The sequence below is a fragment of the Passer domesticus genome, chromosome 2 (assembly GCF_036417665.1).
Source record: "Passer domesticus isolate bPasDom1 chromosome 2, bPasDom1.hap1, whole genome shotgun sequence".
Lineage (NCBI taxonomy): Eukaryota > Metazoa > Chordata > Aves > Passeriformes > Passeridae > Passer > Passer domesticus.
Window position 1 is genome coordinate 107456694 of NC_087475.1, and position 14777 is coordinate 107471470.

Genomic DNA, 14777 nt, shown 5'->3' on the forward strand with positions numbered 1-14777 from the left:
CCCCACAGCAGTCTGAGCCCCCATCCCGATGGGGTCTGCCCGGGGTGCACCTCTCATCCCACCCTGGCTTTTCCAGCGTGGCACCTTCCACGGACGCAAGGGGTCTGCTTTCAATATTTTGCAAAGTTTTATTTAAAAATGTTGAAACTAACATCCCACAAGATTTGAATATTTCACCACAAGGAGAAGAGAAATCCTACAAAAATATATATCACAGCGCACAAGGGCACGGGAGGGGGGAGAGCGAGACTGAGCAGAGGAGCAGGGGGAGGCTGGAGGGGAGGATGGAAGCCGTGGCAGAACGAGACCGGGTGGCAAAGGGAGAACAAGAGAGGAGTAGGGAAAGAGAAACAGTAGGAGGGGACAGAGAACCAGGAGGAGACTATGGTACAGGACAAGAGTGGGAAGAGGGAAAACAGTGGGAGAGGGCAAACAGCAGGAGAAGAGGAGTGGAGAGCCAGCAGGTGGTGAAGGAAGGGGACCTCTCTCTATGGTCCTGCCAGGTAGGGCCAGGACGACAGTGGGGCATTAGCAGGGATGCAGCTGGGGAGCTGGAGTTTGACCCAGGACTTTTGTGCTGCAGGTCTCAGCTCTAAGGCTGTGCCACAGATGTGGTTTGTCAGAGTGAAAAACTAAACAGTTTAATTCAGAACAGTCTCAAGGTGGTCCTGTTTGAGAACTTACAGGGAATGAACAAACCACTCCTTTCCAAGCATTTTTCTTCATCAGGAAGTGGAGTGGGAAATGAAGGGACCAGATTTGCAAGGGCACTTGGGTGCCATTGAGGAAGAGGTAGATAGCCCTCTCTGAATTTTGGGATTCTTGGCTGGATGTTAGCCCCGGGAAACTGGACTGGAGGAGAGGTGTGGAAACACACACTGGAGATCTGCTCCCTGCCTACCAATTGCAACCAAGCAGGTGGGAAAGCCCAAGCAGGATTTGGCCTTGTGGTCATACCACTCTCTTGGGTAAAGAGAAGGAGACTCCAGTTCCTGCTTGGAAGCAGGACTTCCCTCCTTTTCACTGTGCTCACAGAGAGACCACCCTTGTGTTCAAAAAGCCAGAGCTCTCTAGGAGCTCAGCAGAGACACAGTCACTTCATCTCACTTGGCCCACCTGGATGTTTCCTTTTAATAGCATAGAAATGTTGGGCAGAATTATCCCAAGATTGTGAACACTTCCACTTGGTTTCCCTGCACACTTTTCTCTCTAATGGAAAGAAAAAACTTTCTGTTTCTAATGGAAAGAAAAAAATCTTTCTCCTCCATTCAACTAAAAGACAGGGGAACCTGATGGGCTGTGACTAAGAAGGTGCTGTCCTCTGCCCTGGCTTGGTGCTGTCAACCCGTCCATGTGCACATCCTACAAAATATTACCCTGGGCCAGGGTAAAGACCTCAGGCATGCTCTTGCTCCAGTCTGTGTAGGGGAAGATGGTTTATAAGGCTCCAGTCATGGAGAAAACAGATCCAGTGAGATTATTTATTAACTGGAAGAAGCTTGTGTGTCCACATGTGTTCTGAGTGTTTTGTTCCAGGGACAAAGCATAGCAATGAATGTTTGGGCAGAACAATGAAGTTGTTTCCCTGTATCTAACCTGTTTTGTGTGAGAAATTGAATGACTATCATAAAAATGTATTTGGCTAGGAAAATTGTTCTTAGAAAAGATGTTCATTATACCCAAGCCTCTGTTGTTGTAAGAGTTTTCTCTACACAGCTTCACCAGCTTTCCCCTTACCACAGCATCCATGAAAGGTTTCTCTCCCTGGAGATACTTTTACCAAAACCAGAGACATGTAAAAGGGGGAGGAAAAAACCCCAAACCAACAAAATCTAATTTGTTTGCAGAATTTACAAAAGCCTTCCCAGGAGAGCGCAGGGCTTCCCCACATCAAGAGTTGGAAAATGTTTTCACTATGCCTCCTGTGGTCCCCTGCCACTTTCTTACAAACCTTCTCTCCATGCAGCATGTGGAAAGAGATACTCCAAGGACAGCCATTGAAGTGGAAGAGTCTAAACTCTGGCCTTGTTTCAACAAATGCTGTTGATCAAAGAACAATCTAATTAATCTGGTCTGGAAAATTACTTCAACCAGTTCAAGGTATTGCAAATTGCCAGCAATCAGCAGTGCAGCCTCCTGCAGATGTCCTTCCCCAGCAGGGACGTGCCAGGGAGAGGGGGAACAGAGGCAGCAATGAATGGGGCAGCAAGAAGGAAATGCCACCTGGTCCTTCCATGTTCATCTGCAGCTTAAAAGTCCACCAAGGCCTTGCATGGATCCCGAATAAGAACAGGCTCAGTAACAGATCGATCTACGGTAAAGCACTAATATCCCCTGCTGTAAGCACAGAATCAACCTGTGCTTAGACTAGAGATCTCCAGAGTCCTTTTCCACCTACATCTTTCAGCCACTCTGTGCTTTTAATAAGCCAGTAATTTTATTTGACCTGTCATTTTCTCCAAATCTCTACTGTTTTTGGGAAGCTTATTGTAATTTACACTCTGATTTAAATGCCCTTCACAGTGAGTCAGATGGGACCCGAGAACACCTAATGGTTCAGCTGGGTAAACGGGCAGAACCAGGCCTCTTATGAAATTCCCTGTGCTTTGTCCTCTAAAGAACAGGCTTTTTATGCAGAGATAAAGGATGAAAGGCCGCTTCCCTCTCTCCAAGATTACTTTTGTCAGAGACCTTGTACAGTGCATTAGGGCCTTCAGACTGTGGGTGATTTTCCTGCCTCTGGAAATGATGCCAGTGGACATCAGACCACCAGCCAAAGGTGTTTGTACACTGCAGGGGCAACCTTATCTAAATGTGCATCTTTTCACCTCAGTGGTTGTCAGTGTGGGGTTTTAATTAATTTGAAGTTGTCCATAAAAGCTAAGACGAACTATCGTCGGTAAGCTGAAATTTGCCATCTCGCACATCCTCAAAGTGACACCCATGGGTCCATGGCTAGGAAGAGGTGGAGATGCATGGATCTTGCTCACACAGGTAAGTGACAGTGTGGCTGCCAGCCCCACAGGCCACCACAGCCCTGAAGGACATACGCAGGCAACCAATTTGGACAGATTACTTGTGCCATTGCTTTCAGTTTCTAACCAGCTGGGGAAATGAATTAAGCTTCATCTGGGAGCCCAGATACCCCTCTCTCATGTCCTTGGAGAGCACTGCCTTGTGGGTTTCCAGTCACCTTGCACTCCAGGAGAGACCTACCAGCAGTACATGACAACCCTTCCAGTGCTTTTGGTCATCCGAGGCGCAGAGTCCTGTCTGCTGCCTTGTTGCCTGTGCCAGGAGTATCTGAAAGCAAATTTCTTCCTGAGCTCAGCAAAATTCAAGTTCCTCATGCCCAGCAATGTCTGCATTGCACGCTTTAGCTGTGTGCAGGACACTTGCTGAGAAACATGGTGAGCAGAGGGCTTTACCTCGGATTTTCTGGAAAGCATCATACAGACTGGTGTTATTCAGAAAAACCTTGGTGAAGGAGGCTGAAGGGGTGGAGAGGGACAGCAAAGAGGCTTTCAAAGATCAAAACATTTGGAAAGCTAAAGGAATAATTTCCAACTTTAACTGGCAAGAGAAGTGGCATGGGGGTGGGAACTGAGGGGAAAAAACTGTGGATGGAGAGAGGAAGAAAGATACAAGCTGAAGAGAAAAAACCCCAAAGAAGTGTTAGGCAGAAAGAAACTGGAAAGATGTGACTATCTTCCATCTAAGGGGAAGATAATGTTTCCTTCAAGGAAATGGGTTGTTGAGAGGGCCCAGGTGCTCTGTGAGCCTCTTCTGCCCAAGCTTCACCCACCATTGGGACTCTCAGGAGGGCCAAGGTCTCAGGAACAGACGAAGTTGCCACCATCCGAGTCACCTGGCGGGCAATCCTGCAGACACTGAACTCCAGACATTCACTGCAAAGCACACGACATGGGAAGGGACACACGGAGGGTGAGGGCCCACGGGGACAGGGGTATGCCTTTCCACCTTGCCTACCCCCGATGTCAGGCATGCACTGGTGAGAGAGTCATGGAGATCCAAGTGTGTCTGTGCACATATGCTAGAAGAGGGGCTGGGGAGGTCAAGATTTCACACCACCACCAGCTGTCTTCCCTCCCACCATTCTGCTCTCTCGTCACCCTGTCCTGCGTGGGCAGGGCGGGTCCCCAACCTTCCCCCAGCAGGAGGCTAAGGAGGCCCAGCTCGTCCATTTGCCCAGGCACATCCCGGTGGGGTTAGTTAATAAAGGTGGTGGTGGTGGTGGGCCGTGGCACAAGGAGGTTGCTTTTTTTCCTGGGGTAGCAGAGGCGGGGAGAGTCCGCGCTCGCCAGCGGTGACAGGAGGGTGGGGGAGCCAGCTCAGCCTCTCCTGGGAGTGTCACAGGTTCACCAGTGGGATTCTAGGGGAAAGAGGGAATTGGAAATTAGTCAGCGTTTAAACTGCCCCAACCTCCCACTCGCCAACATCACCTTTGCCCTGCCTCGGTGTGCCTGTCCCCCAGTCCCCTGCCAGCCCCTCTTGCCCCAGCTCACTGGCCACTCACCGGTTGAGCTGGAATGCTGCATTCTTCCCGTGGCCACCCAGTTTCTCTGCACCCTCCTGGCCCTGCCTGGACTGCTCCGCCTCAGGAGTGGGGGTCAGGGGGTCGCCGTAGGGCCCCAGGATGCTGACCGTGGTGGGGGAGAGGTCTGTGAGGGGCTGCTGGCTCTCTTGCTGCCTCCCACTGCTCTGCTGCCCCGAGTGACGCCGGCGTTTCTGATTTCGGTCCCAGCTTTGGAGAGAGCAAGGGGTGAGATAAAGAGACAAGCCGCAGCCCTTGATGACGCAGAGGTTTGGGGGATGGACCCCGCCACACTCAGCATTACAACCCAGCATGGCCGAGTGCCAAACCTTGCAAGGGATTGCAGCACCAGATCTGCAACCCTGGGACAAATGGGTCCCAAGCCCACAGGCTTCCTGTAGACACCGGCCCAGTGAGAGCCTCCATTGGCCCAAACCCCACTCACCAGAACTTGAATATGATTCCGGTGGCAACCAGGACGATGATTATGGAGATGGTGATGGTGACGTACAGCTGGGGGTCCACACCTGCGAGACAGAGGAGTGCGGCTTGTGATGGCCGCTCCCTCCGGTCCCCAGAGAGCAGCAGGGCAAGGATGAGTTCTGCAGAAGGAGCTGCTCCTGCGGGGGACCGGGGGTGAAAGAAGCAGAGTGCAGATTTACCTTCCCCCCGGGGCCCGAACAAGAAGGGCCGCAGGGTGGCTGGGGTCTCGCGCAGGTTGAGCCCCGCGTTGTGCAGCAGCGAGTGCGAGTTGGGCTGCGCCGTCGCCATCCCGTGCGGCGAGACAAAGGTGTATCCCAGCGGCGGGAAGCCCGGGTTGGCTGAGTTTGTGTCCCCTCCATCCTCATCCGACACCGTGGGACCCCACACGATGGCCCAGGGGTACTGGGAGGAGGGCATGCCGTCCTCGAAGCCCGAGGGCGTGGCGGGCCGGGCCCCCGCGGCCTGGCGCCTCAGCCGCACCACGTGCCGCAGCTCCGCTCCCCGCGCGGGCAGGGCACGCTGCCGCGGCGCGGCCGGGCGGGACTCCGAGCGGGAATCCGAGCGGGAATCCCGCTCCGGCTGTGAGGTCCTTTCCCAGATGCAAATGGACCGTGGGGCCGAGGGGCTCCGGCGGGTGCAAAGAGGCCGAGGGGCTGCTGGGCCCCGCGAGCGAAGAGACCATGTGGCGGGAGGAGGGACGGCCAAGACGACGAGCAGGAGATGCCACAGCTGCAGGGAGTGGATGCGGGAGAGGAGTGGAGGCATCCTGCTGCGGGGTGGGGGGAAGAAGAAGAGAGCCTGATCTAAACGCTCCTCCTTTGAAAGGCCAAGCAGCCGGGAGCAGCCCACCACCCACACTCCTGTTTTCTTCGCGCCTCACCTGCCAGTGTGGGAAGCTGTGAACCTACCAGGCACTGGGCTCCATCTCAGATGCAACAGTGTCTTTGCTCAGTCGGGATCTTGTCTCATCTTCTTCACTGGGAACCAAAAGGGAGGGGTGTCAGTGTCCCCTCACGCAGTGGTGGCGGCTCTCTCCTTGCAGGCAGCGTGTGCCGCCCCAGGTGAGCTCCCGGCCCCGGCTGGCAGGATAAGGGGAGTCCATGCACGCACACGTGCACCCTCTCCTGCTCCCATGCCCCCCATGCACGGAGGTGCATCGTCCCCACCCCCATGCCAAGTCCCCCCAGAAACACATGCCTTAGCAAAGGCTCACAAAAGCAAGGAGCGATCTCTGGAGCACACGTGCCCAGGCACATGCGCAGCTTCCTCAGGGACTCTCCTGTCTTAGGGCCGAGAGGGGAATTCAGCATCTTTGTTTGCTTATCGCTGGAACAAGTTGGAATCTTAATTCCTGTGTTTATTTATAGTGTGGAGTGTGTAATCCATTTATTAAAAAAGAGCCTCTTCATTGTGTGCCAGAGCGAGGGAGCGAAAGGGGAAGCATAAGAGTGGTAAACCAAGACGACTGAGAAAGAGTGAATCAGCGAGAAAAAGTCCAGCCTCACTAAAGAATTTAAGAGAAAAAATATGCCTATCAAATATTTAGTATTTACTTTCCTCTTAGCTAACATGAAATTACCTTCCCACACTCTTAATGTCCTCTGCACTGTCCCATCCCTCCCTTTCTCCTCTATTCCTCCCTTTTCTTTCCCACCTCCCATGACTGAGCAACAAAAGCACAGAGAGAGGTCAGGTCCTCTCAGTCGGATTTCTGCCCCGGACGCTCAGCACCCTCCGGCATCAGCCCGGGGGCAGGGCGCCTGCCCTTCCTGCTGCCAGCCCCTTCCCTTGGCCGGCCCTTCCCGGGGAGCTCTTATGTGCCTGACCCCGGATCCTCCCCGCAACCGCACGCACAGGCCAAAAAAAAAAAAAAAAAAAAAAATTATGTGAGATGTTCAGCCTGCTCCTTCATCGTGAAGAGGAAGGCATGAATGCCGAGAGCCCACGGTCATGCCCTCCTGTGGCTGCCGGGATGGAGAAACAGGCATGCTTGGCTGAGGGAGTTAATGCAGAGGCCAGCCCTGCCCCTCCAGCCCTGAGCCAGCTGTGCTGCACCTCCCGGCTTCCAGGGGTTTACTGCCATCCGCCCCTGCTCACCCCATGCCCCGAACAAAAACTGCAGCCCCTCCTGCGTGGGAGGCTTCCTTTTCCTGAGGGAAGAACCCAGGGCTTGCTGTGATGTACACCTGAGAAGAGGGGCCAGGAGGAAGGGCACCCAAGACTAAGTAGCTGTCTAGCTCCTGCTGCATTAACCGGGGATATTTTTAGTTTCCTTCTGTTAAATATTTAAACAAAGTTCACAGAAAAAAAAAAGAATTGTTGGCTAATGTGCCCTGCCCCTCCCTCCGGGGCAAGATCAGTCTCTGGAGGGATCCTGAGATGAAGATGAGGAGAAAAGAGCAGCTATTCTCAGCATTTCTTTGTTCTTTGCTCCTGAACCTCTAAGCCTTGGAGGGGACTCAGTATTAAAATGCAGCTCTGCAGAGAGGCAGCAGAATGGAGCAAGTTTCTTCTGAACCCAGATACTGGCGAGATCTTGGCCATCTGGATTATGATCACGATGCCGTGGAAGATCATGTCTGGCAACAGAAATCCATGACAGAATTTATTTTGGACTTTGAAAGGGAGGGAATTCCAAGCATGGAGGACCTCCTTGTGTGAATCCCCAGGCTGGAAGGCACACAAGTTGCAGGAGAGGTTTGAAGGCGGCTTGGAATGCCTGGGGCCATGCCTGGGACTCACCACTGGACAGCAGTTCCCTGGGATGAAGAGCCTGCTCTGCCTGTGGCACAGCTCAAGTCTTTGGGGGCAGGGGGCTGTTTTGCTTCGGGAAGCAGGAGACGTGGGGCTGGACAGTGCCATCCCAGCAGGGATGACCTTCTCCAGGTGCAGGCAGACCTCAGTGCCAGTCCCACAGGGAAGTGTGGCACAGCAGTGGTGCACATGTAACCTCTAGCACTCCTCCTGACAGTGATGGCTCTACCCTCAGAAGCGTGCCTGGGAGTAGGAATGCGCTCTCCTCGCTTGTTGGGAGATCTCATAATGGAGACACCACCGTTCTTCTAAGCTGAGATTGAGAGCTCCAACAATGACACCCAGTCTATGGACTTCCAGGGTTGAAAACTTGGGAATGAGATACCCTACAGAGCCAAATCCTGGATGGCTTTCATACACGGTTGTCTAAATGTCAGGCCTGTGGAGCAGATAACGTATGGAATGAGCTGAGGAGGGGTGAGCCCCAGCACTGACCGCCTCCTGTGCACGTGATGCCGAGCAGGGGACAGCCCACCCGTGGGGGTGCAAGCCTCAGACTGCAGACACTGCTGTGCATGGGTTCTGCTGCCTTGAGTGAAGAGCTGGTGATTCCCGATGCCCCCACCCCAACAGCGACTCCAGATGAGTGCAGGAATGCTGCAAAGTTGGTTGGTCTTCGTCCACACGTTCTGATCTGCTGATGAGGTCGTGGCCAAAGACTAAGAGTGTGTCCTGCACTGGCACACCCAGGGCTGATTGTGGAGGAGCTGGGAGCAGGACAGAGGTGTCTCCCATGGCATGGAGGGCGTGGGAGCAAAGGAATGTTTCAAGTGAAAACACCAAGCAATGCAGGCTGTATTCCAGCGTGCTCGGAGCGTTTATGTTCGAAATGGAGCATGGATGTCCCTGTGGATTATTGACTAAACAGCAGACAAAGCATGTCTGGGGCACTCTGCGGTCAGCCACCGGCAGCAGGATTGTGTCCTGGGCACCGACCCTCCTGCGTTGGAGGGCAAGAGTAACACATGCCCTTTGTTCAGCTCTGGATGCAGCTCCCAGTGTGGATCCTGAATAAACTGCTAGACCTTCAGAGCAGAGGAGGGGATGCCAATGCTCTCACTACCTGGGAGTATAAATCCCACCTTATACCATTCAAGAAGCCTTTGTGTGCCGGAGCAGAGAGATTGGATTTCTGCACCACTACCTCATGGCAAGGCTCTTGCTTTCATATGCGTTTCCCAGGTCTAATGGCAATAAAACCGGACAGGGCTACTCCCAGAGTCTGAACAGGAAACATGTATACTTTCACTCTAGGTACAGAGCCTTCATCTCAGCCTTCTGGTCCTGTGATGCACAGATGACAGAGTGTGAATGACAAAGCTATTTCCCCGGGGCACTTCATTGAGCTCAGTTTGTGAATCTTGGTGCTTGAAAGCAGTGAGTAAGAATTACACTGTTCTTTGCTGCTGCATATGGGCCCCACCATCACTCCAGACTGGGGCTAATCTGTTAGGAGCTGCTCTCATGCATTTGCAGGATGGAAGCATGAATCCTACTGCTGTTCTCCACACCCATCTGTGCATCCTCCCTCTTTGTAAGTCTCCTGCAGCATGGACCTGCCGCTGCTGGGACATGAGAGAGCAGATCACAGTAGCCATGCCCCAAAGCATACATAGCAGTTCAGTAAATTCCCAGGGGAGCTGGGAATTTACATCCTACCAAATGGCTAGGAGCAGAGTCTGCTGCACTCCTGCTCAGATCAGGGAGCTCGGAATAAACCCTGAATGTGACACCCTGGGCTCTGGAGTTCACATACTACTGTGCCCCAGGAAAGCCCTAGGATTCGCTTACTCCTTCTCTGTGTTCAGGATTCTCGTATACCTTAGTGCCATAGATAAATCCTAGCCAAATAAAAAAGGCATCACAGGAATAAAAGAACCAAGGTGCCAGCCGTGTGCTGTAGCTCCCTCGCATCAAGTGCAATCTGTAACCTTCTGTTACAAAATGCTGAAGTTTGACAAATTCAAATGAGGAACAATACTATTAATAAAGAGGGTCACACTCCAGCACAATTCACCTAGGCAGGTGGTGTATTCCTTACTGCCTGCAGCCTTCGCCTGGCTGTATTCCTAAAAGAGATGCTACAGTTCAATCAGAAGTTATGGGCTTGGCGCAGGAAATTAAATTGGTGAAATTCTCTGGCCTGTGCTCTGCTGTAGGTCAGTCTCGATGATCAAAATGGTCCCTCTGGCCTTAAAATCTGAGAATCTCACAGCTTTCTCAACGCCTAGCCGAGATCAGCTCTGACTGGAGAGCAGTTGGATGAAGCCAAGCGCACACAAGCCGCGTTAGTGAGGAGCGGGTAGAGGCTCTTTCCATCCGGGGATGGGAAAAGAGTTGCACCCGATTCTGTCTGGCTCAGCTGGCAGATGATGATCTATCTGTATTTTTGTAACATCTAGAGCTTGACTGCTGTGATACTGTGCCTCTAGGAATGAAGCTGTCTGCTCTCAGAGCACTCCAGCTAGTTCAGAATGCAGCAGTCTGTTTGCTCGGCGACTCGAGCTGCCGGGAATGCATCACCGTGCCCCTCTGCACCCCACATCGCCTGGCCTTCCAGCACAGAGTCCGGTTCAAGGTCTCCAAACCAGCATTCAAAGCCCAGCATGGGACAGGCCCCAGTGACCTAAGCAATCAATCACCTCTCCTTATGCAGCGATGACCTCACATGACGGATATATTCCACTGGAACAATGAAATTGCCAACCAGTTTGGGGAGAGGGGGAAGGGATGGAAGAAGGGTAAAGAGGCTCATGACCCTGAAAAATGGAACATTCACAAGAGCTGGGCCAAGATTATGAAACTTACTGCTGGCTGAAATAACGCTCACCATTAGCAACCCCGCAGCACCGAGAGCTTCATGCAAATCCTTGCTTCGCCCAGCTCCCCCACTGCAACGATTCCACTCAAAATAGTGATGAAAAAATCAAAACAAACCTGAGGAGGACCCAGCCCTCCTTACAGAGAAGGAATGCTAGGTTGGCTGTCATTTTTTAATCTACCAGCCAGCACTAAGGGCTGTGGTGACAGCTACTGATACGAGACTGTGATCTGGGACCACGGAACCTAGCAGCTCTCTCCAAGCACTGAGCAGAGTGAGTTCAGGCACTGGCAGTGAGACCCCCCCACACTGCGTGATGCCCTGGGCATCACCACCCCTGTATTTTTCTCAGTGGCCATGAACACCCCGGAGTTCATGGTCCAGGAGGCAGAGATGCAGTCATTGCTGGTGTGGCAGCAGGAAGCACGAACCCCGGTGTTGGTGAAAAGAGGTTATGTATATGCCCTGCTGTATTTGGCTGGGTGGGGACAGGGAAGGGGAGGAATCCCACAGCAGATGACCCAAGGAGACAATTCTGCTGCACTCAGAGGAGTTTTGGCAGCTGGGACTGTGAATCCGAATGCTGGTGCCCTGGGGTGGAGGTGCCAAGCCCATCCAGGGAAAGAGTTCCCGCTATGTGTGGGGCTGGGGGCAGCACCTCCTAGAGCTGGCTGAATTTGGGGGCTGGCAACTGGAATGCAGTGGCTCACATCAGGCTGCTCTACCTGGCGTCTGAGGCTGAGAGGGTTGGTGGCAGCACCCGGCAGGATCCAGCAGGATCCCGGAGGGGGCTGACACTGCTCGCCCTGAGTCAGTGCAGGTCCTGCAGCGTTCAGTGACTTGCCGGTAGGAATTCCGTGCCAGGCTGCCAGGGTGAGCACTTAGGGGCTGGGTATGACGATCCTAGGCTGGGGCAGAATGCAGGGCTGGAAGGGTGATGCTGCATTTGGATGTTTTCATAGCAAGGGAATGGGCGTGTGAAGCCCATCAATGGTCCTCTGAGCTTAAGTCTCCCTGCATTTGGGAACTGTGAGTGTGGCCCCATTCCAAGCAGCACTCTAGGATGCCGGTCCCCTGCCATCTAGTGCCTGCCTGCAATACATGTCATGAGTCTGACAATCTTCTGCCTCCCAGTTTCCTACTGTTCCCGGGCATCCAAGTGCTCCAAGTGCTGAGTCTCCACATCTGAACCGCTCTCTCTTGCATGGTGCACCCTTGGCCAGGCAGGAGGTGGGATTGACCCCTCCGTTTCCTTTCTCCAGCTGCGCCAATTTGGCTGAAGTCGCCTTCCTCAGCGCAGGCTCCAGTGCTCCAGCACAACAGGTCTGTGATGGAGCCCGGAGCTGGAGGGTAAGAGGCAGCGATCCCTCGGCTGTGCCCCCTCCCTCCCGGCACCTCAGGCATCCCCTGGCCCCGACTAAAAGAGGAGGAAAAGGAAGGGGGAGGAAGGAGACAGCCGGCTGGAAGGAGACAGAGCACCTAGATGGGGAAAGGGAAAAGAAAAAAGGGGAGAAAGGACACGGGGAAGGAGACGGGGAGAGATGACTTGGAGACAGGCATGCAGCCCCCCTCCCCCCTGCAGCCCCTGCAGCCCCGTCCCCACTGTGTCCCCCAAGCCCGGGCCGAGAGGATGAACTTACCTTGCGGGGAGACGAGCGGGGCGCAGCCGGGGCGGCGGAGCACAGGGCTGGGGGAGCACAGCTGCTGCTGCCCGTGCTTCTCATGGCCAGGACGAAGGAAGGAGAGGAGGAGGAGGAGGAGGAGGAAGAGGAGGAGGAGGAGGAGGAAGGTTTGCTGAGGCTGAGCCTTGGCTGAGGGAGAGGGAGCGAGAGATGCCTTGAAATAAACAGCTGCCGAGGACTGGTCCAGCCCCTCTTTCTCTCTCTCCGTCTCTGTCTCTCTCGCTCGCTGCCTCCCGTTAACCCCATGGCTGCTGGCACGGGCGCGCCCGGCGCCGTGGCCCCGCTGCAGCCCGCGGGGGGCGGCCGGGCGGGGCGGGGGCAGCGCGTCCCCCCGGCCCGGAGCCCCCTGCCCCGGCGGCCGAGGCTCCTCCCGCTCCCTCCCTCCCGCCCCGCCGCGCTCCCGCACCCCGCGCCCGCCGGACCTGCCCCCCGCCGCCTCCCGCCGCTGCCCGCACGGCTCGGCTCGGCTCCGCTCCGCTCCGCTCCGCTCCCCCGGCTCGTCGGTTATTTCGGGATCTTCACAGGAAGCGATTAGGTTGCCATGGAGAGAGGTGTCTCCAAGGGACCCGTCGCTCCAGCTCGCTCCGGCGAATGCCACCCCCGGACCGGTCCGTCCTTGGGGGCGGAGGCCCCCCGGGATCCCCCTCCCCCGGGCCGCCCCCCGGGGCTCATCCCCGCCGCCCCTCGCCTTTCCGCCCCGCGGCAGTGCCCTCGGGGAGATGCCAGCCCTCCGTCCCGCCCCCCGGCCCCCGTCCCCGCATCCATCATCCCCGGGCCCCCGGGCCCCGTGGCCGCCGCGGGACCGGGCGGGGGGCGGCGGACGGACGGACGGACGGGCGGCCCCGGCGGGGCAGGCGGCGCGGCTCGGTCGAGCCTCACGGGCAGAGCCCCTGGGACACATGGGGGAGGTAGGAGCTATGGGGAAGGGGGGGAGGAGGGGGATCCTTCCAAGGTGTGTTTTACCCGCTGAGGGATCACCCAGGTGTTTTGAGCGCGTCCCCAAGCGCGTTTCTGCCAGGGATCGATGGGATGCGTCTGGAAATGGTAGGGATGTGACAGCAAAATTAAAGAAAGAAGCTGATGTGCCTTTGAGGGGCCGAGTGTTTCACAGGGAACATCTCCCTCCACCATCAAGAACCAAACAGAAAGCACAGACCAAATCAGAAGGGAGCAGCTGAGCAACCAACGGGCGAGAGAAGAAAGTCAATGACAGAGAGACAGTTTCCACTCCAGGGCCTGAAATATGAGGAAGCAAGACAGTAATTTCCTCAGATCCTCAAAAACAATCAAACTTTTCATCATAAAGCGATGAGGAAAGACTGTGACTGACCCTGGGACAAAAAAAATACCAGAAGGAAATAATAGAGACAGCACTGAGCTGTAAAGCAACCTGCCACTGCATGAGGGATGGAAGCAGGTGACAAATGGACACAAAGTACTGAGCCTGAGCACGGCAGGATGGCCAGAACAGGTTGTGCCAACTTTGGACAGATATCTGAAGGGTGTGAGTCTGTTCTTCACTAAGCTTCCTGTGAGCTCCTATGCCAATGAACCAGGCTGCTCCGAGCTTTCCCATGCCAGGATGTTTGAGTCTTGTGTGTGAATCTGTGAGCATGCTTAGGAGAGTCAACAGGTTTTTCACATGTTTGGGAGTGATGTCGGTGTGTGTTTGGAGGATCAGCACGGGGACGGGGTTGTGTTAAGGCTCATTGTCACCGGGAGGTCGTGGCGTGGGAGGAGGGCACTGTCACGGCCCAGGTTTGTGTCAGATGCTGCAGCCCTGTGTGCCACCAGGCAGGCACACGCCAAACCCCCCGGCTTTTGTCCCTTTCATGTACACGGGGCTTTCTGTCAGAGATTAGCCAGGCTCCTGTCACACTCCAGCCTTCTCATCTCCAGCTCTCACAGGACTTGTTCAAATCATCTGCGCAAAGCCTGCTCAGTGATCCCTCACTCTCTCATGCCAAGAAACCCCCTGCGCAGACATGGTGGAGCAGCACAAGCCAGCGTTCAGCTTGTCTCCTTCTCCGTGCTTCTTTCCCTGCTTCCTCACCTGGAAGTAGCAGAGGGTAGAAAGCTCTGGAAGGGGCTACATCAGGCACACAGGCTCTCTCTGACCTTTTCAAATCCTGACGAATGTGTTTAGTATAATTGGGAAGCACAAAACAGAGGAGAAATTTCAACCAGGGAAAGGTCAGCTAAAGGGTGAAAATCCAAATGACGCAAACACTGAAAATCCCCCTGAAGAGTAAAACTACAGAAGGCAGCAAAAGGAGTCAGAAATATGAGAGAGGACAAAGAGCAGGATTTTGTAGGGACCAAGGAAACCTTGGTAGATATGGTGGGGGGAGTCAGGAAAGCTGTCGAGATGATGGGAACAGAGAGCTCAAGGGCTGATGTCACTTGTACCTCACTCTTACGT

General features: G+C 54.6%; 2 protein-coding genes across 6 annotated transcripts in view; one reads left to right on the top strand and one right to left on the bottom strand.

Moving 5' to 3' along the window:
- Positions 1–114: 114 nt before the first annotated feature.
- On the bottom strand, positions 115–12965 carry PIANP (PILR alpha associated neural protein). 5 transcript variants are annotated; one of them, XM_064410454.1, is made up of 7 exons: positions 12778–12965; positions 12314–12484; positions 5947–6015; positions 5218–5804; positions 5001–5082; positions 4538–4765; positions 115–4393 (listed from the first exon to the last, which is right to left on the bottom strand). In XM_064410454.1, the coding sequence occupies exons 3-7, from the start codon at positions 5961–5963 to the stop codon at positions 4372–4374; spliced, it is 936 nt and encodes a 311-aa protein (XP_064266524.1). In that variant the 5' UTR covers positions 5964–6015; positions 12314–12484; positions 12778–12965; the 3' UTR covers positions 115–4371. The 5 variants fall into 5 exon arrangements, with proteins under 5 accessions (XP_064266524.1, XP_064266527.1, XP_064266522.1 ...); XM_064410457.1 differs by having other exon boundaries at positions 5919–6015; XM_064410452.1 differs by having other exon boundaries at positions 5218–5807; positions 12778–12964.
- The window catches only part of COPS7A (COP9 signalosome subunit 7A), a 19189-nt gene continuing 17293 nt past the window's right edge, over positions 12882–14777 (top strand). The window contains exon 1 of the mRNA XM_064410451.1: positions 12882–13263. Within this exon, the coding sequence (XP_064266521.1) occupies positions 12897–13263 (367 nt within the window). The 5' untranslated portion in view covers positions 12882–12896. The remainder of the gene's footprint in view (positions 13264–14777) is intronic.

Coding starts and splice junctions, on each gene's coding strand:
- PIANP (XM_064410452.1), bottom strand. Junction 5,083..5,217: donor GTTCGGGCCCCGGGGGGAAG/GTAAATCTGCAC, acceptor TCTGTCTCGCAG/GTGTGGACCCCCAGCTGTAC. Junction 4,766..5,000: donor GGAATCATATTCAAGTTCTG/GTGAGTGGGGTT, acceptor CTCTCTCCAAAG/CTGGGACCGAAATCAGAAAC.